General features: G+C 35.3%; 2 protein-coding genes across 2 annotated transcripts in view; one reads left to right on the forward strand and one right to left on the reverse strand.

Moving 5' to 3' along the window:
* The window catches only part of LOC115453918 (sodium-dependent neutral amino acid transporter B(0)AT3), a 44,184-nt gene extending 23,456 nt beyond the window's left edge, over positions 1–20,728 (reverse strand). Inside the window, exon 1 of the mRNA XM_037438933.1 lies at positions 19,789–20,728. Coding sequence (XP_037294830.1) covers positions 19,789–20,478 — 690 coding nt within the window. The 5' untranslated portion in view covers positions 20,479–20,728. The remainder of the gene's footprint in view (positions 1–19,788) is intronic.
* Positions 20,729–23,260: 2,532 nt separating this feature from the next.
* Positions 23,261–25,681, forward strand: LOC115455428 (bladder cancer-associated protein). The gene has a single exon (XM_030184069.2). It carries the CDS (start codon positions 23,421–23,423, stop codon positions 23,655–23,657), a length of 237 nt encoding a protein of 78 aa, XP_030039929.1. The 5' UTR covers positions 23,261–23,420; the 3' UTR covers positions 23,658–25,681.
* Positions 25,682–27,714: the final 2,033 nt, after the last annotated feature.

Consider the following 27,714-nt stretch of genomic DNA (forward strand, 5'->3'; position numbering starts at 1 on the left):
AGTTTAATAATTGCTTTACTTAGCAGTGGTGAAGCGTCAACACAATCTCATTCCTAACAGCTCCATTTTTAGGTTTATTTACGTTTGCTTTAGTTTTTATTTTCTAAGATATGTTAACTAAGGCAATTTTTTGTTGCATCGGGTTATCTTTTGAAAAATTTCACCCATCACCACTGCTATTTAGAGACCTTATTCATGCTTATGATTATTGCTTACCACTAAACTCGTTACTAGATCCATGAAACAATGGCTAAAACTAACAAAACTATAGAAGAAAGATTCAGTAAAGCGTTCACAAGAGAAAGTAATTGCTCCGATGTTGAAGTTCGTGCGATTGTACTTCGATTGCGGCAAGACACGTCGCCTTTACCGGAAACTTTGAGGATTCTATCAAAGTAGTATTGATCATGGAACTCCGCAAAACTGTTTGGAGGTTACCTTACATTTTGATTTAGAATTCCAATGAGGGTAAAAATACAGTAAAATAAGGTAAATCGGAATGACATAGGTTTGTGAATGCTTATATATAATAATAATATCAGCCCTGTATTATATACTCGCCCACTGCTGAGCACGGGCCTCCTCTACTACTGAGAGGGATTAGGCCTTAGTCCACCACGCTGGCCTAGTGCGGATTGGTACACTTCACACATCTTCGAAATTCCGTGAATGCTTATATTGGTCTAATTGGACCAATATCTATAAGAACAGGCATGAACTAACTAATAATAAATCACGTGACATAGGAAGGACATGGACTAAAAAGAATCGAAAAAAATATTTATCAAAAAAACAATATTGCACCTACTCAAAATCTGTGAAAGCGTAAACTGCGAATAAAATTACAGTAACTTTTTATTGATTGCTAATAATATTTAAAGTTCTTAGAAATTGAGACGAAAGGCTAACGACGCTTCGACAGTTCAATTTTAGAGTAAGGCGTCAGAATTAAACCGTGAAATCAAACTACATTTCCTCTAGGAGAGTATTCGATATATTTCGGATAGCGACCACCAATGCGAATAAGTTACATAATTCTCATGCTTTGCCTCGCTATTTGCCGAATTATAATTTATAGACTTATAATTATATACTTAAGATATATAAGTGAACTAGCTGACCCGACAGACGTTGCCCGTCTTAACTATGAATATGCAGCGCGCATCCTGTCAATCGCTGACAGTTATTTCAAACAATTGACAGTTATATAAAATTAATATTTTCGTTACGTTTTCTTAAATTTTCTAATTTTCCGCGCATTTTTTTGATTTTTTTCTTTCATAAGAACCTTCTCCTGACAATAACAAACACAACAAAAAAAAATAGTGAAATCGGTCCAGCCGTTCACGCGTGATGGCGTGACCAAGGGAAATAGGGATTCATTTTTATATAATACTAGCTTTTGCTCGCAGCTTCGCCCGCGTGAAGGTGTTTTCCAGGATAAAATTCCACTGTTTGATAAAAGTCTTGCTACATATTTTCCCGGTACTTATAGGTTCAAACTAATTTTATCCCCAATCTATAATTTCTGTTCAATCAGTCGAAAATCTAAGAACATTTATACAAACTTTCATCCCCTATTTTATCCCCTTAAGGGTAGAATTTATCAAAATCCTTTCTTAGGGGATGCCTACGTCATAGTAGCTTTATGCATGTAAAGTCTTAGCCCGATCCGTCCAATGGTTTGGGCTGTTCCTTGATATATCACTGTCAGTCACCTTTGAGTTATATATTATATTAACAACTGAAGTTAGCTAAAATTGAGTTTCTCGAAGCCGACCACTATTTATGTACTATGTATTTTGAGACTATGCAATTTTGTCGCGTTCGCGATTCACTTTCACTTTTGTTGAGTTTCAGAACGCGATATTAGATCCTCCAACGCGCACGCGAATTTGAACTTTATGCAGCGGTAATAAATTACAAATTGACTCTCCATTTTATTTAGAAAACGTTTGTATGGGAAATAGAAAAATGCTGTTTTGAGGATTTTTCCGGCAATTATTCGAATTTTTCTCACCTTTTAAACCTTCCCTAGACCTCCACGAATAATTCAAGACCAAGATAAGATAAATCCGTTCAGCCGTTCTCGAGTTTTAGCGAGACTAACGAACAGCAATTCATTTTTATATATATAGATATAGATATCTTGGACAATGAGGAGAAGTGCGTCATCCGTTCTATAAGGCACAGCGAAACACTCAAGAGATTAGACCTCATAGTCGCCAGGTTAATGTATTATTCTGCGCCTGTGCTGATCTGACGCTGAGGCCCGAAATCAATAATGCTCCATGGGGTCTTGTTTGAAGCACAGTTCCAAATCAGTAGATATGCCAATAAGCAGTAAAATAAGTCGGCATAACCCTTAAAAGTTGAGAGTTTCGTGTCTCAATTCAACATTGATAACTGATGTTTATTTCTGGCAATCAGCAGTACAGTCCAAAGAGTTAAATGTGCGGTGTAGCAGTGGCGTAGGGTGAAATTTTTCAAAAGGTAACCCGAAGTTGATAAAAATTGTCCTAGTTAACATATTGCGGTCGATTTAACACATAACAAAAACTAAGAAAACGTAAATAAACGTAAAAGGGAAGCCGGTAGGAATCGGGTTGTATGGACGCCTCATCACTGCGGTGTAGGCTTCCGTGACATGGAAAAATTACATGTAAATATATCCCAAATGTTATGAATGTCACGTGGCGATAAGTAATACATTTTATTCTACCGATATCCCACGCCTTTATATTGGACGTGAGTAACGTGAAACCCCATTTCTAACGAAACGTGAAAATAAGAAAGATAAATGATCTAAGACGAATATTGTATTGAATAGTGAAAGAATACTGCTCTAAAAGTTCTACCAGACGTTATAGAACTTTTTAACAAAAATCTTTTTTGAAGATATTTTTAACCGACTTCAAAAAAGGAGGTTGTCAATTTGACTGTATTTATTTTTTGGATTGCATTGGTTTTTGGAGTCGGATTTGTGCGTTAACGTTTATTATACATTTCTAAATAAATGTTTAGAGAATTTAAAAGTTAAATCAACGTAAAGGGAACAATGGATTTTAAGGTACAATCTCGTCTGAAATACGAACCACATTTATCCCGCCGCTAGTTCAAAGATCGTTCATTCCCATTCACTCGTTCACAATCTTTCCGGCTTTGAGACAAATTCCTTCCTTATGTTCTTTAAAGGCGTTTTATCGACGCAGCATTGTTTGCGTTCAGAAACAAAGCGATATAAGGCACAATATGTAGGTACTGGGATTCTGAACAAATTTTGATGATTTTATAACGGGACTTTACAACGTAAATATAAACTTTACTGATGAAATCGCTACACAACAAATCGAACATTGGCATAAATTCTTTTTTTTTTATTTAAAACTAGCTTTTGCTCGCGGCTTCGAAGGAATTTTCCGGGATAAAAGTCCCACTACATATTTTCCCGGCATAGTAGCCTATAACCTTCCCAGGGTATAGGGTATTATACTATCTCCATATCAAATTTTGCTTTCTTATACCACGTCTTATGCCGCGACCCGTTCCCGCGGGAACGGGATAAAAAGTATCCTATATCCGTCTCCTGGTTCTAAGCTACCTCTCCACCAATTTTCAGCCAAATCGGTTCATCCGTACGTGAGTTATAAATAGTGTAACTAACACCACTTTCTTTTATATATATAGATAAAGTCAATTAAAAAGGAAAACCCGTTCCATTTTTGAATCTAAAATTAAATTACTCCTCGCAATGGAACGTGGCTGTATGGAGGTAACAAACATGTGAATATGAGTAGGTTGCACGATAGACGCTAATCCTTCCGTCTCGCTTGTTGTCACGGGCTGAACGCAATATTCAAACGGATTTAATCTTCGGTGGACCGGCTTAATTCATAAATATTTTCTGCATTTTGATCTGTAAATAACATTTGAAATACTCAATAGGTATTTATTATGTATAATATTATTTATGGAAGTGTGTATGAAGGTATGTAAATAATATTTATACTTATATTAGTCTTTTTTGTTGGTTGATGTTTATCCACTACTTTCTTTTTATGTGTATACCTATCTTCTTTAGTCTCTGGACTACTTAAAGGATGTCTGATAGTAAATGCTTTCTGCATTAAATTTGCCTTTATGTTATATATAAAGAATAATAAAAATAAATTAATCATTCTTAAAATTGTAATTCTCTTCTATATTACAATACTTAGTTTAGGTACTATCGGCCGCTTTGTTTTTTGATTGTTAAGCGTACGATTATTATTAGTTTTGGTTTCTTATTACTCTATTTATCATAAGTCATAACATGTTCTGTTTCTAAATGAGAACAGTGCAGAGACTTGCAGTATTTTTTAATATATAGTTCTAGACGACCTTGCTTCTACTTGTAAAGTCAATAATCAAATAAAGTCGTGATTATTCTTTTTTCCTTCGATATTTACGTACTTTAAAAGCAATTTACTTTAGTTAAAAGAACAACAATAGGGGTACATCTAAGTAATAATATAAGTGCAAATAAAATTAATGTGTGCTCTACCTTATAACTTCATTCCAACGCGAAACATCAAAGAGCCTTAATAAAACTCTAGCAATAAAACGTGGACTTACATTCAATAGTGTAATAACGTATCTTTAAGGCCGAGAATTTTCATTAAAAACGAAACATGTGGTATCTTCTTTCGGAAACTTTTATATCAGCAAATAATAACAATATCCCACTGTTGGGCACGAACCTCTCTAACTTAGAGGATAGGTAGATTAGACCTTAGTCCACCACGCTGCCTAGTGCAGTTTGACAGACTTTGCATACCTCAGAAATTCTCATATGAATTCTGTGATATGTGGATTTTAAGTGCATACATATTATAATCCTCGATATATTGGAACTATATTTACTGATTTTATATCGGTTTTTAGTCTAGTCTGCCCCGTGGCCACGAAGCTTGCAAAGTCTTCGAAACATCTGGAGAAAATTATAATATAAAAAACAACAACAAAATCCGTAAACATCATTTTATTTTAAAGTCTAGCATGCGCTTAAACATAAAATATCATTCTTCACATATAAACAAATTGTAATTGTTAGGTAACCTAAACAAATTGGTAACAAGCCAATGTCTGTACATTATACATATTCAAGAAAAACTAACATGGGGAGTTTATTAGAGCAACAGAAGCTAACACAAAGCTTTTAGAATTTTTGCCTCTAGTGTGTTTGTACTCGCATCACGCAAAAACTACTGCATGAAATTCAATACATTTTTACCTAGAGAGTAGGTACTAGTGTCTAACTTAAAAAATAGGCTACATTTATACCAGCAAAACATAAACCGGAATTTTTATCTCAAAAAACGTTTTTACGCGAACAAAGCAGCAAGCAAAGGCTAGCCTAAAATATACACATAACTTCAATAAGTCAAGAGTGTCCTTGGATTTTGAATCTTATGAGTCTCGGTATTCTTCCACTTCCAACTAGGCTATCTACATAATGCATCAATTCTTCAATTAATTACGACTACAAACGATCCATGCGCTATGTGTAAATATATAAATAAATATATAGATATCTAATAGGTGTCGCCTTCCGGGACCAGCTTATGCATATTTGGTTTTGAACGGGCCGGAATTATTGTGTTGACTAAGAAGAATAATCATCTCTCATTAATCAAAAAGGATATTACTTCACTATCAGGTACAGTAGAGTCATTTGGCCAGGATGAGTTGATGCCCCGATGGCATAGTTGTATAACGGTAAGACTGTGGCGCTCAAGTCTCCGGTTCGACACGGGTAGGGTAAAATGATATTCGGTTTTCAGCTTAGTATCCGCCTGGGGTCTGGAATTTGTGTACGATTTGGCGACAGGCTCGCCCTTATCACATCATGGGCTGGAATACACACGGCGAAATGTGGGTGAACCAGTTGCGCTTGTGCCTATCCCTTCATAGATAATAGGCGTGTATATGTAGCTACCGTAGGGCTAGACAGTACTGTGTACTAGGACTCCAAGGCCTGAGGGCTGCCGAACTCCGATCAAGTACCTAAACCCCAAACTGATTTCTCTAGAAATTTTCGCAATCGACTTTCGTGACCTTTTTTATAAGTCACCACCCTGGGAAAAGTAACTAAGTATCTTAATTGTCAAAAAATAAAATAAGAAACATTTTTAGCACTTGAGCCCTTGACTACGTACCTACTACGCCACTGGGGATGTATAAAAAGGTTCACTACAATAAACCAAACTTCATTCATTGTAACTATAAATAACTCGTACTAATGACAAATCAATACTGGCCGCAAACATCATTTCAAAAGCAATAAATCCATACGACTCAAACTGAATGAAATACCATTTCTTCATTTATCTACTAAGAATAATGGGAGGACGGATCCAGGAACATTTTTCAGGGGGAAATGAATTTACATTTCGTCAACCTCAATAATAAAATACATAAACATTTATGAAATTGTCTTGGCGAGTTCGTATGAAACAGTGAATTCTTCACTTTCTTGGTAATTTGGTTCTTAAATGTGGATTGAATGCCTGCATAATGAACCCACCGCCTCGTAAATGATAACTAAATTAAGTATGTAACGTTTTTTATGTTGTTATCTATATTGAAAATTTGTAAATATATGTATAGTAAATTACTTCTAGTGTAATTCAAGCTTTTCTCATCTAAGAATATCTTTTTTTTTCTATAATATCTGAGAAACACAAAGAATGTCCGCAGGTTTAAAACCGAAGGGTTCAAAGCTCTGACATTCCTAATGTAACTTGTATTTTTTGTGAATTTTCGCTTGCTTTGACATTAAAGGAAAACATCATAAGAAAGCCTGTATACCCGAGACATTCTCCATAAAAATTTTGAAGGTGTGTGAAGTCTGCCAAGCCGGTTTTTTTCTAATGATTCGAAATAGGAGTTAAATACAATCGAAAATGGTTAACTATAGTGTTTCACAACGGGTGGGTGGGTCCCCTATGTAATACGTAATTCGTTCCCCCCCCCCCTGCCAACCCGGATTAGGCCAATGTGGTAGAGTAAGGATAAGCTTAATCCGCTCAATAGTAGACTAAACCCGTGTCCAGCAGTTGTACAGCAGTAGCGAAAGGTGAAATTTCCGAAAGGGATGCATGAACGAAATCTTCAAATCGTTCTAAAGACAATTAGATTCTCCATGAAAAAAGGCGGCTGGAATTGAGTTACATGGACGCTTCACCACTGTTATACAGTATATAATACAGGGGCCTTATTCTCTATGCCACACGTTATTTTGTCAGTGCGCAACAGGCACGTAACGCAGCGCGTCGCGTTTAAGACAATAGAAATTGGCATACAGAATACCACGAGATACACGAGAACACTGTTATAAGAACGAAGAACACTGTCATAGAGAATAAGGGGCCAGGGCTGATATTACTTTTATTATATTACAAAGTAAACACCCTGAATCCCTGCCTGTAGTAGTCTAACGAGCGGGGTGGAGAGCATCTATCATTGTGCAAAAGAACAAATCGCCGCTCGGACATTTTTACTGCGCTATTTTCTTACTGGGATTTTCAATCAGCTTTATTTATCTAGGGGAAAGATTATGCTTTAATAGTTTATGCGGAATATTCATTTTCTTACAATGCTTTGTGACAATATAATATGGTCTATTGATAGGGTAGTGTGGGGTTCAATTACGATATTAGGATGTTGATTATGTCAGAGATCTATTTATCTAATGAATTTCCAAAGACATCGACAAAATATGTAAATTTTGTAAAAAAATATACAGCACGTAAAAATGAGCATTTCAACTTTTAACGCAATTTCTCCAAGATCGGATCATAGTGTATTTTTTTTATATTGATATAATATTAGCGTCTCGTGATATCTATATAATGCCGATACGCACAGAACTCCTCGTGGACCAACATATACAAATAAACATTTATTCAAACAAAGATATAAATAGTAGTACAATGTGCGCTCGTACTTTCATAAATAAAATTGACTATAAGAGTCACATAAGAGCACATCAAAGAACAGAAGCACGACTAGAGGGCACCCAGTCTTAGCTCAAGTTGAATATACCTGTCCAGTTTCTACAGTCGCTGTGGCCGAAATCAGCTAGGAAGACATCATCATCATTGTACCTTTTCGCAAACTTGCTTTACCAAATAAAAATGGAATCACGCGAATCGACCCGAAAATCTCAGAGAAATCTATGTAAATACTTAAAAAAAACACTTCTGTAGCCTTTTTCAACCTTCTCGGTACACCGAGGCCTATAAGCCTCCTTTAACATCTTCCATTAACTGCGGTTGCATTGCCATTCACTTCCATTCAAACCATTTAATGTTATAAAAAGGAACAACAAAAAAATAAAGAAACACAAACTAATAAAAACATGGCCTTTACGCACAATTCACTGCAATATCGATGGTAGGTATTACTTATTAGTACATTCCCTGGGTTAATTGGGGTATTCATATTCAAATTAAGTTCAAACAAGGGCCTCAAATTGCTGCCTACATTAATACAGGGTCTTGTACACTCCTAGAATAATAATGTAAAGTCATAATTTATGTAGATTTATCTAAATATCTGATATGACAGTTACGCAATAATATAATGTCTAAAACAATAATAAACCTCGATTTTAATGTCTTATGAAATTATAAAACAACTAGCTTTCGTCCGCAAAAGGAGTTTTCCGGGATATTTTTTTTCCGACTTACTTGATATGTATAATAATAGGCTTCTTCAAATGGCAGTAATAGTCCCAATAATTGTGTCAACCACGGGCGTGATTCCTACACAGCTCCACAACTCCCTACAGACACTTCATTTACCAAAATTCCTATACATCAATCTTCAAAAAGCAGTCATCCTCAACACTTGTCGCATTGTGAGAAAATTCCTGCAGCTAGACCACGATTAAGTTTCTTTTATCTTTCACGTTACAAACAATATTTTATTTTATGTTGCTGCAGACTTGGCTTTGGCCCGTCCGCATCCTGCAACCCGGCCTAAGAGCCGAGATTCAGTAATGGTACAAAAAATAATAATAATATCAGCCCTGTATTATATACTTGCCAAGTGCTGAGCACGGGCCTCCTCTACTACTGAGAGGGATTAGGCCTTAGTCCACCACGCTGGCCTAGTGATATGTATCGTTATATTATAACTAAATTGTAGCCTATGTGTTTTTCCGATTCATAGCCAATATTACTGTAAAGTTTCATTCAAATCCGTTCAGTAGTTATTTCGTGAAAGAGGAACAAACATACGTCCACACATCCATTCTCACAAACTTTCGCATTTGTAATATGTGTTAGTAGGAAATCACCCACTACGTCTGTCTGAATGCAATAAAATAAATACGACCGACTGGTTTTAGATGAAATTTGGTTATGGACTATAGAGGTAGCTTGGGATATTGGGAAGGATATGGGCTACTTTATATCAGGGAACAACTCCTTCACGCGAGCAAAGCCGCGAGCAAAAGCTAGTGTCTCATAAATCAATCGTGATGTAATTGTAGTGTTTCATCTCATTGAGGTTATTAGAGACCTATATATCTCTTCTTCCTACCTATTTCAGCCAAAAAGTCTGTGAAATCACTGACGGCCTAGATTTCTCTCTCCTACATCTTGTCCTTTATAATCCGCAGCACATTCTCTGCGCATTAGTAGCGAAGGATGAAATTTTCCGAAAAGCAATCCAACACAACATATAGATACTGTTAATGCATAAATGCGGTCTGCAAATCGTTCAAAGATAATTAGATTTTAATTACGAAATGTAATCAAGTATGTATCGGGCTATATGTACTCTAAGCCGATGCTGTCCATTATGCAACACGTCATATAAACTTTAGGTTTACTGACTAGAGAGAGCCACTACTCTGATTAGTTTTCCGCATGTATAGGAAGCATAGTAAGCCCACTCATTCATTAGACTGAGGCACTGACGCTACCAACATACTGAAAAAGCAAATATTATAAGCTCTACAAAAACTGAATCATATGTAAAACCAACTTTGCTCGCGGCTTCGCCCGCGTGTCAGTGTTTTTCTGGCCAAAAGTCCCGCTGCATATTTTAACGGGATAAAAAGACTTTGTCCTCTCCTAAGTCTCAAACTATCTCCATTCCAAATTGCATACGAATTCGTTCGAAATTTTTTGAGTTCATCACATTCAGACAAGCGCTGCGGGGTCTTTGTCTTGTAATGTGTAAGGATAATTTGACTACTTCATCTCTTTTTACAGGTATGGAATTAATCATGTTACCGGCGCTTCGAAAAGAAGCCTTGTATCAAGAAGTTGGTTTTATTATATTTACTAAAGTATATCCCTCTTATTCATAGAGGTTATTTATCTAAGGATTGCTGTGATAACAAGTTTGTTTATCAGTGCTGACGCCATGGCAGCCTTCGCAGTGCGTAGACACAGGGCCGTTGTGATTGGCTTATATTGACATACAACGTTAATCTAGTTGGCTGTCAGATAAACAAAGCTCAACAAACAGCAAGCTGCCAGATAAACAAAGCTGAGAAACAGTCTTGTTATCACAGCAATGCTCCGTCCTTAGATACATAACGTCTATGAATAAGGGGTTATGTATATATTGCCACCAATTATTAAGATTAAGTCTATATAACATCGCATTAGTATTAACCGTTATGGAGTCATAATATATTTATAAAGAAATAAATAAACTAAACAATAAATAAAAAGTTAAACGATACTACTTCAACCCATATTCCCTAAATAAAACCAAATAATAATTTCCAATATTTACATAAAACACCCTGTCTCTATTTCATCCCTAGATTTATTAGAAGCCTATGTCTGAAACACAGCGGTTTCACGACACACGACGTAAAGGAACGTATTGACATGACCCGAGCAGCCTCGTGCCGCCTTTGTGGAACCGAAAATAAGGCGTTTCGTTTTAGGGACATCTTTGATGAAATATCTGGTTTTGAGAACACTCTGTGTATGTGTAGTTATTTCCTCAAAATAAAATAGTTATTAATCAGAAGTTATTTTTAATCAGGTTCTTCTCTGGTGAGAAGTGCTTCCCGAACTGGTTGGTGGTAGAGTTAATATTAATGGAATCAGATAATGTATAACGTTTTGCAGGTTCAAATAAATTATTTAATTTAAACAATGCCCCATAATGTTTAGTTGTTATGGTAATAGAGTTTGGTATTTGTTAGTAAAAAATATTTCCTTTGTTGAGGTCAACGAAATCGCGGGCCAGAGCCGCAATGAAAATAAAATAAGGTATCAGATAATTAAGTGTCACAAATTAAAATATGTCGGGACGGGCATTAAAATAATCAGTGGGTTTATACCATCTTTGCAAATATGTAGACCTTCCGTGGATAACGCGAGCAATAAAACACAGTTAGTGAATACACTAGAAGTTCAATTTAATTACAATTATCCGAGCAACGGTACTTATACAAATCAACTTATACAAATCTATATCACAGCCACGTATTCAATACTCACTATACGATACAGTACATTCACTATACCATTATTACAATCAATTATTACAGTGTACATCTCACAATACAACTAATTACTTTATTGTCGTTCCAATACTCTCGCCATATTATTGTACAATATTCCATATTCAAATTGCTAAAACAAACACTACAATGTACGAAGGTTGCAATTATACGCATGAATACTCCTTGCGCGTTATAATATAAACTACTTTCTATTAAGATTTCTAAACATTCCATATTCAAATTGCTAAAACAAGCCCTGCCTTGTACAAAGGTTGCAACTCAACACATGAATACTCCTTGCATGTCATAATATGAACTACGTTCTATTAAGTATTCTAACTATATTCTTGATGGTTTCTACTAGGTGACCAACAAAATGGCGACTAGACTCCGCTGGAAGCAAAGCCTTGACTCTATTACAAAATAATAAATAAAAATAACTTACTTTTTTATCGCAATAGGAAAACCATTTTATAAAAAGAACTCAATCAAAAATCCAATATTTGCCGTCAAGAATACGAGGAACAAAGCACTGATAAATTAGTCCTGATTAAAAACTCACCGACAAACAAGTGGCCAAAAGCTGGTCTTTCAAAATGAACGCAGGTTTTCATTAAAATGTACATTAATTATACCAACCAATGGTAATTAAATGCATTGTATAGTTATATTTTTTTCTTCAACTGTTTTCGTTATAATAATAATATCAGCCCTGTATTGTATACTGTCCTACTGCTGAGCACGGGCCTCCTCTACTGAGAGGGCTTAGGCCTTAGTCCACCACGCTGGCCTAGTACGTATTGGTAGACTTCACACACCTTCAAAATTTCTATAGAGAACTTTCAGATGTGCAGGATTCCTCACGATGTTTTCCTTCACCGTTAAAGGGAACGATAATTCACAAAGAATACACACATGATTTTAGAAAAGTCAGAGGTGTGTGCCCTTGGGATTTGAACCTTCGTCTTAGCAGTCCGTTCCACACCCAACTAGGCTATCGCCGCTTTTCATCGTTTTCGTTATAGTTTCAAAATATATTTTAGTTTTAGCACTCCGTACTCATAAAACACATTTTTTGGGATACTCTCTGACAACTCACAATTAAAGTCTAAACACATTTTAGCTGATTTAGATATAAATCCGAAAAAGTAGCCTTAAAACCTTCTAACTCTCTATTGTGGAATGATATGAGCTTATGAAAACTTTATTTCGTAATCGTAGACTTTTCTATCCTATATACTTGTAGATGTTAGTAATATCGTCGATCCTTACACGAAGTCCCTCTAGGCGTCCTCATACGTCGTTTAAGCTATATTACACGGTAAATCTTTTGTAAAATTATTTTCTTGTGAATAACATCGCTTTAGAAAAGTTGAAAGCAACGACTTAACATATTCTCAGAATTTACTAAGTCTCTTGATACTAGAACTTATTTGTGTCATACCGTCGCAGAGCTTTTCTTACAAGAACTTATTTTGTGCATTTATTGAGTATTATGGGCGTTTTGCTCAGTGTAAAGACACTTTCTTACCGTGCTTTGTTATACGAAACTTCTAGTTTTATAATTTACTTTTGCCTGCAGCTCCGCCCGCGTGAAAAAGATTTTCCGGGATAATTATTTCTACAGGAAAGTATGCAATAGCGCTCAAGAGTAATGTAGCTTCCTATTAGTGAAAAAATATGGGTTAAGTAGTTCATGAGATCAACACGTCGAAACAAACACACATCAACTTTATATATTAGTATAAACAAAGCTTGTTTGTACATATACTTAATAAATAAATTTAAACGAGGTCCACTTCACTGTAGTTTACCATTATGCCAATACTGAAATAGGGTACAGTTGTTTGCTACGTGCATTCGATTCCAATTACATTTTGCTGCGCCTCGACGCCTACGTAGCCGCCTACACAGCCGCCTACGCGCTACGAAGCGGAATAGCTCGTAGCTAGTTCTACGATGACAATCGTTTGAGCGCTACGAGATATTTGAGTGGGGGAGCTTTTGACCTTTCCGAATGTTTATTTAGGTATCGAATTTATTTCTAAATAAAAGCTGATATTACATAACTTTATTTAAGAGAATTGCTTCAGCTAACATTTCTACTAGGTTTTTTCGAACAAACGAAAATAAAACCTAAGCTATTTAAAAGCTAGCGATAAAAAAAGCAATAAAATTCTTGATACCTGATATTTAGCGTTGCAAAAACCCGATAAAAAATGTATATTGCCAGCAATAAAAATAAAACTCCGCGGTATATCTTTACAAAGTTTCTTATTTTAGCCAATTCTGGTCGTAAACTTGCCAGTTCTTTATCGCCAGTTTTATTAATAGAAATAAACTTTTTGAGCAAGGCGTCAATTTTTTGCACACTCAACACTTTGATTTATTTCATTTTTAAAGGCAAATTAACAAGCTGTATCTGTGAGATTTATAAATTTAACACAGTTCTTTTCGAAATATGACTGTGCATTAATATTTTAAATATCATAAAAAATATAATGATTTCTTATGTTTACGCGAATGTTATACATTAAAATTAAACTATTTGTGGGATTTTATCGCGGTTTTAATATTTCACTCCAAGACACTGTGAGCTCATTCTGCGTAGATCGGACCACCAACAGCTAAAATTTAAAAAGTTGTATAATTGTAAAGTGTAGGTAGAATTGTAACTTTAACTTTTCGGATTAACAACACCTCAGTCCCCCCCGTGACCATGAAGGCTGTAGAGTCTTCGAAACGTCGGGAGAAAAGTAAAATATTAAAACCGTGATAAAATCCGAAAAATAGTTTAATTTTAATATAAAAAATATATTTATCATATCTTCAAATATCAATAGCGAAGGGTCTATAGAACCCGATTCTTGTCGGCTTCCCTTTCCTAATCTATGTTAAATTGTCATCAAAATGATTTGCCGACCACATTGATACATATTGATCCTTATGTGTTGCGTCGGGTTTCCTTTAGGAAAATTTCAGCTATCGCCACTGTCAAATATTAATTCCAAGACAATTCTGTCTAGCATATATTAACCTTATACACATTATCAAGTTATTGTAATATTTCCGACGTAGGGCTGTTGCAAACTCGGGAATGATGCCCAACAAAACAATATCGACCGTTACTTATAACGTTGAATGCAGAACAACTGTCATGTTCCGATCTTATTACCCATATTTGACATATACATTACAGTTATCACTACACAACGCATATACTTATAGTGTTTTTATTTTTATTTATTTATTTAAAACTTTTTTGTACACCAAAAATGCAAAAAAAAAAAACAAAGAGAAGACAAATTTGCATACAGACGGTGGAAAAGAATACATTGGTGTTACAAATGGCGGTCTTATCGCTCGAGGCGATCTCTACCATCTCTATTAACCGTAATTAAGAATAAAAAAAAAAAAATTACAAAAACTAGACGAACCATAGTGCTTTGTTTAACACGAATTCCCCATTTCTTTATACAGCAAGAACGCAAACATAGTTAGCCAAATTGATTGAAATGGTAATGTTAGAGCCCGCCATTGTCCTCGCAACTCGACACGCAAATTGGGTGATCGGGAAGGCTTTGTGTTATACCTAATTGCTCTTTGATCGGTCATCGACTCGGTTCCTTTGTTACCTGCGATCTGTGTGACAATCTCTAAATACACTGACTGACCAAACTATTTGCCGTACATAATTGTTTTATTATAAATAAGACTGATTTATATGTTGTACATCATTATTTTAACGTTGGCCGATAATAGCATGCATAAGTCTGCTAGGGCCGTATTAATAAATCAAATAATCTTTGAGGAGGATCTTAAGTAGACCTTTAATGTATTGAAGTAGCTTAAGTTGTTATTTAAGAGCTTGTTCTCAGCTGACTTGGCGTTATTTAACAAACAAAATTCTGCTGTCATATTATGATGTTGATACCTTTAATAGCGACGATTTTGAGATGCTGTCTAATTTGACAGCGTCTCAGCTGATATCGAATTTAAGTTTGAGACTTGAGTTCCATCTTTTATTACTGCCCCTAGTGTTGAGCGTTGTATACCTTTCCATTAACTACATTCTTCTTCTCTTAAGACAATTTAACGCGTGTAGTTCAAATAAAAGCAATTTTTAATAATAAATAATTTCACACTCACATTCCACTTTTATATTTGCTGGAATAATGTCTACATTTTTTTCTTAAAAAAAGCAATAAATCTAACCTATCAAGTTAAAACACCTTATTAAGGCGATACCTCAAGGTCCATTTTCATACATTTTGTTTCACCTTTAATCTGGGTAACTAAACAAGTATTGGCAAGTAAAGAATTTAAATTCACGTCTAGTTAGTGATTAGTTCTCGCAGTTGAAAGAAAAACGTAAAAATAATTAATAATCATGGATATTTCGGCCTTTAAAATTTAATATGACGAAATTTTAAAATGGACCTTGAGGTATCGCCTTAAGCAAAATAATATATACTTTGCGTCATGACATTAATGGACCATAAAAAACTTAGATTTTCTTTTCAGTGTAGAAAATCTTACAAAGCATTTGTTGCGTAAGCGGTACACAATAGAAAGCCCTGCTATAATTGGATTTAGATTAAATCTTGTATCGTTGCTAGGCAACCAAAGGCCCAGGTACATTAAAAAAATAGGCCACCGGCCTGTATAACATGCTTAACCAGCGGACCAAATTAAAGACTTTTTAGGTGTCACAGAGTACAGAACTAAAAAAAGTCACTGGCTACTGCGGGTTTTTGTTGTTATGCCGATGTAGGCTGCAGTGGCGAAGTGTGACATTTTTAAAAAGGTAACCCGAGACAAAAAAATTGCCCTTATTAACATATCGCGGCCAATTTAACAGAAAACAAAAACTACGACAAACGTAAATAAACCTAAAAGGGAAGCCGGTAGGAATCAAGTTGTATGGACGCTTCGCCACTGGTAGGCTGTAGGCCTATGCGAGTTTTGGTTGGTTAAAGGCATAGAATTAGAGACTCGATCTAATGCTCACTTGGATGATGCTATACTTCTTTTTTAAGTGCCAATATTGGGCCATAAGATAGGTGCAAATAACATAACAGTTCCACTCATCCTCCAATGGTAGCAAAAACGTGTTTTTGCCGCGAAAAAAAAATTATTCGGTCTTGCAGTATCCGATAGCTACGTCCCTAAATAATCCTGTTGGTAAAACAGCATTCAGTGAATACACAACCCTCTTTACGTTAAATTAACCCCTCAGATCGAATGCCTGTACAATCCGGTATTCATTGGTTTATTAGATTCATGCTTCGCAGAAACTATTTGATAGCTTGCTTTTGTTTACGGTGCATAGCTTTACTGTATGAAATAAAATGCCTATTGTGTTCTTTCCAGGAAAAATGAACATTTATGGATAATAAGTACGGTCATATGTTATAAAAGTTTTTACACTTAATTAATTTAGGTCAATTTATGAAAATTTAATTGACCTCCGCACTGCTAAGTATTATAAATAAACGAGTAAGTAATATTTATAATAAAATGTTACTACAAAATATTTATAGCTTATTCCATATATTTTTTTAATTGCTTTGAATGTGGAGACGATCTTTCCATTCGCCTGATGGTAAGCGAGACGAACGCCCATAAACAGTAGAAACACCATCTAACACCTTAAATTACAAAGTGTTGATTGGTATTTCACTGTGCTCGCCATCCTGAGACATGAGATGTTAAGTGTTATTTTGCCCAGTAGGTACACTGGCTACAATGTTCTTCTAACTGGAACACAACAGTAACTACACACTGCTGCTTGGCAGAAGAAATAGACACTGCGGTGGTACCTACACAGGCGAAGTCTCACATATGAGAAACCTATCACAATTAAGAAATATATCGTGTAGAAACAAACAAAACACTAGAGAACTAAACCCTTTATTAGAATAACATCGGAATAAGCAATAACAACGCTTTCCGCGAACAAATTGGATCTGTTGCATATTCACTATTACAATATGAAACAAAGATACCGTTATTAGATACAATATCTTTTATTCTGAGAAGCGTGGGTATATTATTTTACTGGGAACGAAATATTTATATAAATATGCATGCCACATGAAAATAGTTATAGTTGAAAATAGATTTATTTTCCTACCATATAACTGTGTGTGGTGTATTGAGTTTGTGTGTACTAAATATAATTCTAAAAATATAATTTTGCATACCATTCTTCGGTGAATTATAGTTTCCTAGCTAAAGATGGAAATTTCCGAAAAAGAACCCTTAAAGGAAGGAAGGAGGAACTTCATAAATGGAAGCCGGCAGGATATTGATTATATGGACCCTAATAATAATCTGTTCTACCCGTATTTTCAAAATAAATATGTATATCTTTACAGTAATGGATATATATTTTGATATATCTCAAGGCATGATTAACATTATTTACCTTTGCACATTTATAAGTATACTGGTAGAGAATACCTTTCTCTATAAATACTTAGCGAATGGCGTATAAAGGCAATAAATAAACTATCGACAGAGTAGGCTAATAAACGAGAAACGAAAGCTTGCTGGATCTATTTACAATGCCCTTTGTTATAACTGTTGTTCGTGTACTGGGCACGGACTACTACTAAAAGCATTTAGTCCTTGTTTTACGCGGCTCTGTTTCCACAAACTGCAAATAACATTTCCATAGTAATATTTGCATTGCAAATTGTTTTTTTAATAGCATTACCTCGAATAGGTATTGCTAATTGCCAATATTAGCAAGTAAAGTACAGTGAAATGTGATATTTATTTCTGTAGGTGTTATCAATATTGTTGTTTAAATATTCGCTCGAATGTAAACATAAAATAATTTTCTGTAATCTTTTTGTGCAATTATAATTGACTAGCTCTTGCTCTCGGCTTCGCCTACGTGAAAGTCCTACTATTTAGTTTCACGGGATAGAAAGTAGCCTATGCTTCTCATGGTCTCAAACTATTTTTATACCAAATGTCATCTAAATTCGTCGGGTACTTATTGAGTTTATCGCATTCAGACAAGCAGACAGATGTTGCGTGGGACTTTTAAAGAGGAATAGTTCCGTCATACATGATTGTTGCGTAACTTTAACCGTTTACGCAGCATACGCAACGGAAGCTCATAAAGGAATAAATGTTCCCTGTTTTTGCAATATTTTTAGTTGGTGCTCCACTTCTTCGGTCGGAGCATGATATAGGCTAGACCTTTCTAGATAAATGGATAACACTAAAAGATTTTTTAATTTGAACCAGCAGTCCCCGAATTTAGCGCAAACAAACTCTTCAGCTCTTTATTATAGTATAGATAGATAATTGACATGTGTACATATTGATATATTATATTTAGCACGAAAACTCTTGGACCTAATAATGTTCAGTATAATAGGCTCAAAAGCCTCAAGGAAAATAGTGATTCATCTAAATGATCATTATTTATTGATCAAGTTACTTGTCAAGCAATTGACTTCGTGACGAATTGAAAGTTGTTTACAAAGCATAATCATTTCAAAATAAGATTTAAGTTATTGATAAAAAAATACTGATCTATTCATGAACATCCTATTAATCAGAGAATTTGGTTTATTTAGAACTAGTACGGGATAGCAAAACGCCAAATAAAACAAAAAGTATGCTTTTTTTCAAAAGCCCAGGCTTGCTATTACATTTCATTATAAACGAAGTTTAATACCTAACGCCGTATACCAATCCATTATAATACTCACTCTGGGGAAAAATATCGTCGCGAAAGGAGGTAGGTACATAATATTGAAGCTAAAATACGAAACCACCATCAGACAATTAATCTCTAATAATTTAATTGGATCAGCATCGATTATCGGCTTACTGTTTAGAGTTGCTAACCGAAAATTTGTCACTCTTACACACAATATCAGCTCATGCTTGAAATACAAAAGGGGTGAGCAGAAACTTTATTTAACATCGAATCGAAAATATAAACAATTTTTGATTTCTCCGCATGAGTATAGAATCTGTGAAACCATCTCAATCTAAGTACATTTTCGCTAACCGAAAATTTATTGCTTTTACACGCAACGTAAGCTCATGTAAAATCAAAGGGGTATGTAGACTTTGTTAAACAGTAATTAATTTTTAATCGAAAATATAAAAAAAAAATCTCCACATATCGAACCTGTGAAAACATCTCAATCTAAGTAAACTACCATTAGCCCACCGAAGCGCAAATGATTTAGAAACAGGAAAACATAGATTATAAACTGATTACATAATATACTTACGGCGCATTCGGGCTCGGTGGTATAAGAGCCGTTGCTGAAATACTTTTTGGGGCATTCCGACCACGGCAGCTCCGCTTGGAAACTCTGGGCGAAGTAGAACAAGCACCACGCTATTATAGAGTTGTAGTACAGAGCCACGTTGAACGACACCACTGCTGAGCTGATCCCAATCCCACCTAAATACGGGGATACTTGGTGCCACACGCCAATCGCACCTTTCCTTAACCTCTGCCCAATAGCCAGCTCTAGATAAAATATAGGAATCCCTTCTATTGCTAACATCACGAAATAGGGAATCAGGAATGCCCCCCCGCCGTTCTTCTGTGCTAGATACGGGAATCTCCAAACGTTGCCTAGACCGACAGCGTAGCCGACTGTTGCTAAGAGGAATGTGAGCTTACTGTCCCAAGATTCTCGTTCTAATTCTACTCCTTCAGGTTTAAAGGCACCGCGCTCTTCACCCGAGCTGCCTTTGCTCGTTGGAGTCTCCGAGGAACGGCGATTGGGGCTTGTGTCTTCAAAAGCCTCGTTAGTTGCGCCGTACATGACGTGGGTCCTGTGGGACGGGTGGCCGTTCTCCATGGTCACCAGCCGCCCCCTGAGCTCCTTCATCTCCATGCGGTCCAGGGAGCGCTGCGCGTATAAATCCCGCGAGCTCTGCCGCCGCATCAAATGAGCTGTGTTCGCCATTTCTTATTATTGTTAATTTATTGTCATACTCCGAAAACTATTCAAAACGATTCGTTTTCATTGTCGTGGCACATTATGAGGAACAGTAAATAACACGTTATAGTGAACACTTCGATTGTGACTGAACTTAATCGAACTATTAACGATTGGAAAGCGGGCATTTTTGTTAACTTTCAATCAGTTTAACACAAAATTGATGGGAAACATTTTAACAAAGGTCCTTGGGGTGGGTGGACGCGTGCGGCGCGCGGGCCGCGGTCTCTCGGAATGAGGGGAGGGCGTCCACGCATGCGCACTCGTTCTCCTATTGAAATGGTCACACGTAAATTTTTCAATGGGAAAGGCTTTGAAACTACCTATAGTCAAACTGGCCAGCTCTTTGAGATACGCGTTGGTAGGTTTACGTTTTGAATGGAATTAGGGAAGTCGATTATCGTGGGCAGTGCGGTAGAACAAAGAAGATTCGTAAGCCGCCAACTCGCTTGCATATATTACTTTTATCTTTGTTTTGTAACATCATCCATTGGAAGACTAGTAGGTTTGTAGTAAGTCTTGACATAGAATATATAGGACAAAGAATTCTTTGAAAGAAAATAACCCTGTTATTTATTAGCAAACAATTTAAAAGAGGTAAGATTTATTCTAGTTTTTATATAATACCGTAACGATAACTACTGAATGGATTTATTTTCTAAATAGATTTTCCTTAGTTTTCCAAAAAGCCCGCTGCCCGGCATCAAAGCCTAAATTTATACTACTAAAACCCGTTTAAACTATTGCCCGACCTGGAAATCAAATCCTGGACATGGTCCGGTTTATACTCCAATATTTGTTACCACTATGACAAGAAGGACCGTGAGGATATGAGCTTTAATGGAAATTAGCAATGCAACGATAAGACCTTTATTAACAGCACAGACACATTTTAATTGAATAACACTACAGAGTTTTTACTGTGAGAACCAATATATAGTTGTGAAAGAATAATAAAAGCAGAAAAAATACTAAAAGCTTTTAGATTAATGCCGTAGAGTGACAAGCTTTGATTTATGTATGGGGATTAAATCCAGCCTTTTTAAAACAATGATCGCGTCATTCTGGTAACGTATCTAAACCGCGACACTAGGTTCGATTCCCTAGTGAATATCTGTGTAGAATACACATCCAAGACACCTGGTCAGGGCCGAAGCCACCATACAGCCAGACGGTGCATTGCTCCGTGGCCTCCAAGCCCAGGAAGACACGGACTCATAACAGTATGTAAACTGTAAACTGAAGCAATTTTACGTTTAACTACAAGGCCTTTGCAGGTGACCTAACAAAAGTTAAATATGGGCTTCTTTACCCCTGTGTCCCTGGTTACCTACCTACGCTATTACACCGGGACTTGGAATTTGTATCACATTATGGCCATTAGAAATAGGCAAGCAATCTCTGAACGGTAACTGCCTTTATAATTTATAGAACTATCATTACGAAAAAGCTTTGTAGGTACATTGTTTAAAAGTGAATAATTATACTTAAATGAAAGTTGAGCTCGTTCAACTTTCATTTTATTTTTCATTTTCAATCTCGCTCGGTTCTGTGAATCTGTGTATAGCGCTCCCGCTGCCGGCAGATATTAGAAAAGTTTTACGCCAATACCCGTCAAATACTTTATAAGACTGACCTCACTTGAAACATATTTTTCAAGATTTTTATATTTAGATACACTTTAAATTGTTTTCGTGTTAGAAAACTGTATATAAGTACGTTATATTTTAATATAATGATACCTACTAAGTAACTAATTTTTAAGTAGATCTTTCCCCAATCTTAATTAGTAACGTATACCCAAATCTGGCAATATAGAAGATAGAGCAAGGAAATAAGTTCATGATTCTTGAATCCCGCCGATTTGTCAAAGGCAGTTCGGTAGGTCAACTAGAATTAGTAGGTACTTAAGTAAATAGGTGAGTACTGCTTGGTTTAAATTTAAAAAAAAACTTGCAAATGAAGTTATAGATTCCAAATAATTCAGGTACAGGTATAGAGATAAAATTATTTATTTATTTTGGGATAACAAAGAGTTGCACAACAAAATTTACAAACGTTTGTGAGTGTATCAACATTTACATATGTGAACAGCCCACAACGTTATCCACAGTTTAAGTACATAACTACTACAAAGATAACAATTTCGTGAGTTCAGCCGATACTAAGTGATTGTCGCTGTAGATGTCCATTCTGCTATAGAAATTTAGGAATGCTCCTTCCACTGTGCTTATTTTTAAATATAACTCAGCAAATTAAGCCCGCATAAGTACGGCTATATCAATACTATGTATAACGGTAATTTTCATACATTGATAAATTTTATCTACCTACAGAAACAAAATTTAATAGTATACCTAGTACCTACCTATCGTAGATAATTCTCACAGATGTAAAAGAGGATTTTACTACTGATGACCATTTCAGAGTTGTTTCGTGATATGTATCCACGGTTTCTAAGATGATAATAGATGTAAAATTTATATTTTTGGCTGAATAAAATTAATAATAAAATTCTTTTCCCTAATATATGGGTAACAAATGAAAAATACCTTAGGAAATTACAAACAATAAGATAGCAACTAAAAACATTTAATATTAAAAAAAAAATTCTTTTACCCTGGTTGCTTCAAATAAAATCATTTATATTTAATAATTATGAACTCTAAGTAAAATATATACCGACATAATATTTCGAAGAAATAACACAAACAAAGGCAAAAATCAATACGTTCTCGGCAACACAGACACCCGCTGTCATATCAACTGTCAAACGCGAATCACTATTTCGCATCAACATCAGCGCTTGCATCGTTAAAAATAATGTAAATACCCACTGGATTGTGTCCATTGCGCCATATCTGGTGATTCACGCGTAGTCTTCTCCACCAGTGCGCGTTACCGGCAACATGTATTGCCTACAATGGCTGATACCTGTGCTCCTGATACCTAAGCCTGTAAACCCGGCACTAGTCAATACGCACGTAATGTTCATGGTTCTGTACCTAATAGGATTTTTCCTAGAGCGGAAACCGTGCACTGTGTGCAGCGTGGTGTTTCTCGCTGCCGTTATACTTATATGCTACAGTGGCATCGGTAACTGCTTATTCTGGAGTCAATGCGACGGTGAAAAATACGAGACTTAGCCGCTAGTGACAGTGTGAAGTGCTCAAGTGGTGTTCAAAAAGGCGGTATAGCGTCAAGGCTGTAAACTCCGTTTACACGGCCTCTTGTGATGGATTTGAAAAATGTTTTCTTTTTGTATATTTTTGTAAATAAATCATTGGTTTTTCTCTGTTGTGGCAAATGAAACCAAGGATTATCAGGAATCGATGTTGAGATATTTCAATATGTTACGAAGAGCAGGTTTGCAGCTATTGGATTTTTTAATTGTGTAACTATTTCTTTGGAGGTGGCATAATATAACAAGAATAATATTTAAAATTTACTATAGACTACTTTCTTTTCAATAGAGAATCTAGTTAAATTATAAGTGTTAGTTATCACAGCAAACTAGTAACACTAATAAATTCTAAAGCTTCCATGTTACTTGCTGTAAACTTAAATGCATTGTACTTCCTATATTTAACAATTCCTATGTTTGCATGTTCCCGTAGAGACAGGACTGCTCAAATATCTCCATTTTGTGTAGATTATGTCTAGTATTATAAAAATAGTAGCAAAATCGTATAGTATTTATAATTTCTATATATATTTTATCAATGTGAATTTTGTAGAAATAGTTAAATCATATCTACACTAAACCCTAAAGATTACTGTGAAGTTTGAACTTACTGCTTTTTAAATCACTCTTGTTATATATTTATGTTTGATGGGCTGTTGTGGCATTTTTTCTTAAAGTATCAAGATTTAATGTTTTTGAGACTGAGTTGTACATTACTCCTTCCTCTTAAGAGAAGTATTGCATCAGGACAGTAACATAATAGTTTGTCATTGCACTACGTTTTGGTTTATGGGTTCTAAAAAGGGATAAAGAGCAATTACTGCCATCAAAATCTCAAACCTTACTTCCATTTATTCTTCAAAAACGTATTTATGAATGTATTTTTTTTATTAGAACTCATACTTTCATCAGAATACATCATATTTTCTAAAACATGAATCAGAAGATATATTAGCTATTGTTGTTGATTTAACAGTGTGAGACGGGTTTGAATAAATATACCCTAAATTTTAAACTATATGTAGTGTGGTTTAATGACCTTTAAATGTGAATATGTCTTATATATGCATGGAGTTTTAATATGCATTGTATTTTGAGTTTCTATTGTTGATCATTACATAATATCTGTCTAGAATTAGTTGTAGGTATTATTGGTTGTAGCAGACATTGGTTCATGCAAGATATGAATTTTGTATGTCACTTTGTTTATAATATTAACTAAGATGTGAATTAATTGATGGAAATTTTTACTTATGGATCAAAACTTGTTTGAAATTGTTAAAAATTAAAATGCATATCAAATGTGAATTTTAATGAGTGACATTGGCTTGGATATTATCATTTTATGGCAGAGATTTTATCAAAACAAAACTGTGTGCTAACATGTTCTAGAAACTTAAATTTATACATTTTAACCACCTTTATATGATTGAGTCAAAAACTGTGACATATGTAAGATATTTCAATTTTCATAGCCCTCTCTATTTTATTACTGATTTTCAAATTGAAATTATATAATAATATAAATGGGAACATAAGTCTGGTTCCAAATCCTGTTGGATGTCCTGCAGACACATAGGCTTCCTGTAAACTCTTCTGTTCCTCTCTATCTCTTGCAGCTCTCAACCATAGCTATCCTCCAACCTTTTATATATCATTGTACAACTTGTTTAGTTGTCTAACTCTTTTTCTTTTAGTGTTTCATTGTGGAGTCCATTCGGTAAGGTTAATCCATTATGTTGTTGTCTGTTTCAAATGTGACCTGAACAGCACCTTTTAAGTTGCTGAATTTTCTGGATTACATCATTGACTTTTGTTGTCTTTCTTGTAAGACATATTCACATATTATATTCAAGGATGAATCCTATATGTACTTATGCATCTCAATGAGTTGATTACGAGAAAACATGTGATGATATTGTATTGTACAGTTATTGTTAGTGATATTAAATATTAAAATGTGAAATAAAATCTTGGGAATTTGAATATTTATTTTATTTTAAAAATTCCTAATTGGTAACATTACCAACTATTTGAAGCTGATTACCATAAATACCATTAGCCATTTTTACGTGTGTTACACGCCCCTTCGTAATAATAGGGATTTAGTAGATTGTAATAAAATACCTTGCAAATGCAAAATAATTAGATGTGGATTGTTTTAAAAAAAAATGTTGGCTATTATAGGGATCAGGTAATTTTTGTTAAATACTAGGAGGAACGCATTACCTACATTCAATGGGTAGATTGTCATTTAAATGATCTTACACAATAAAAAAGGGTTAATTACCCCCATATCTCTCCTATACATGGGCCCATGTTCATATAGATCTAAATATAATTAATTACCAACTGGTTTCGGTAAGTTACAGTCAAGAACCTCGTTAGTTTCCTTTCAAGCTGTACGTATTGGTTGAAGTATCTTAATTTTATCATGCAGTAGTATTTATCTATAGATAGCGATAACGCGCATCGCTTTGATTATAATTAGCATGTTTCAACACGAACTATGTAAATTTACATTCATAGTAATGATTGAGAAACGCCTTTGTAGTATTTCCAAAGATATAAGAATCGAAGGTTTTAACCGCAGGTCGAAGCATAGAAAATAGCGATTGCGGCCTACGTCGACCGTTACGAACACGTTAAAAACCTCTCTTGCCAACACTTCTGACTCTGCCTCCAACTCCGATAAATCAAATTTAAAAACTCCTACTTCGATTTCGATTCCGATAAATTTACCTTCGTTACATCTAGTCTCGACAACATCAAAAAAGATATCTAGATAACTGGTTAATGCGTTTACATTTCTACAACGAAGAAGACTTGTTAATGAAAATTTAAACGCCAGAGATATTGCCGCATTTTTTGTATCGGACCCCGCAGTCATCACCGAGGGAAATGAGATACTGGAATCCCTTCGCTTAGCGAGTGCAGGGACCTGGAGGAAAGGTGAGAGTGGATATCTTTGAAAGGAGAAGGATCTTAGCATGGGAGTAGGGGATAAAGCTAGAAAATGTTCAAAGTCCTCATAAGCCTGAATGTGAATTGGCAACCATGAGGCACACTTAACTGTGTGCCTAGTGCCGTCAAAAATGTCCCCTCGTGCATGGGTGTGTACTCCGTGTGTAGAACGAGCGCACAAGCTTTGCCTCGGAGTGGTGACATATTGCCGCCTTAGGCGGGTGATTGATTGGTTTTAAGAATATCGTATTTGTCCTACATCATTAAAAAACAACCAGGCCGGGGACAGTAAGGCTTGGGACAAATCATCACGAAATGCCAGTCAAAGGCTAATATATAACACTAAAAAGTGCCACTCTGCTTTTGCATTATGGAATTGGTACGTTAGGTTTCCGAATTTCAAAATACCTCCTTCGTAACCCCTATTTTTTTTCTTTGTCGGCAGCAATGTGAAATTGTAGAACGAATGTTTTTCATGGTAATAGAGTTAAGGTATTTTCTTAATTCATTTTCAAAGGGCAATAGTATTGAAATCTTAGCCTAATTCATTTTTAAAGCCGGCTAAATTTTTTCTTTCAGAAATGATGCTAGTAGCAACTACCAAGCGTCGTCAGCAAGAATATTTTCTTTTAAAAATAAACTAGATGCAATTAGTTCATAGTACACGTTATCGCCTAGCGATTTGTTAGTTTATAATGCCTATGTTTGTTCTGTATCTAGCACATAACAATACTTCGATCTAGCACACACAATCACGCCGGGCGACCTTGTAATCAATTTATTTACATTGTTTGATTATGCAATTTTATATTTTGTGTAATCATGACAATTAGGTACGAGATTTAATAGCACACACTCTAAAATTTAGAGTTATTTATCTAGTCTAAATAAAATGTTCTGGTCACAAATCTAATGGTACCAAACCAGCTCTTAGTAGCAATATAGTACCTATTTATAAATGCGAAAGATTATACAGAAAACTTACAAAACATTTTCTTACCCCTGAATTATGGTCGGAAAAGATCTATGGCTTTATATCTATCTCGGCCAGCAAG

The sequence above is a fragment of the Manduca sexta genome, chromosome 15, assembly GCF_014839805.1.
Source record: "Manduca sexta isolate Smith_Timp_Sample1 chromosome 15, JHU_Msex_v1.0, whole genome shotgun sequence".
NCBI classification, from domain to species: domain Eukaryota; kingdom Metazoa; phylum Arthropoda; class Insecta; order Lepidoptera; family Sphingidae; genus Manduca; species Manduca sexta.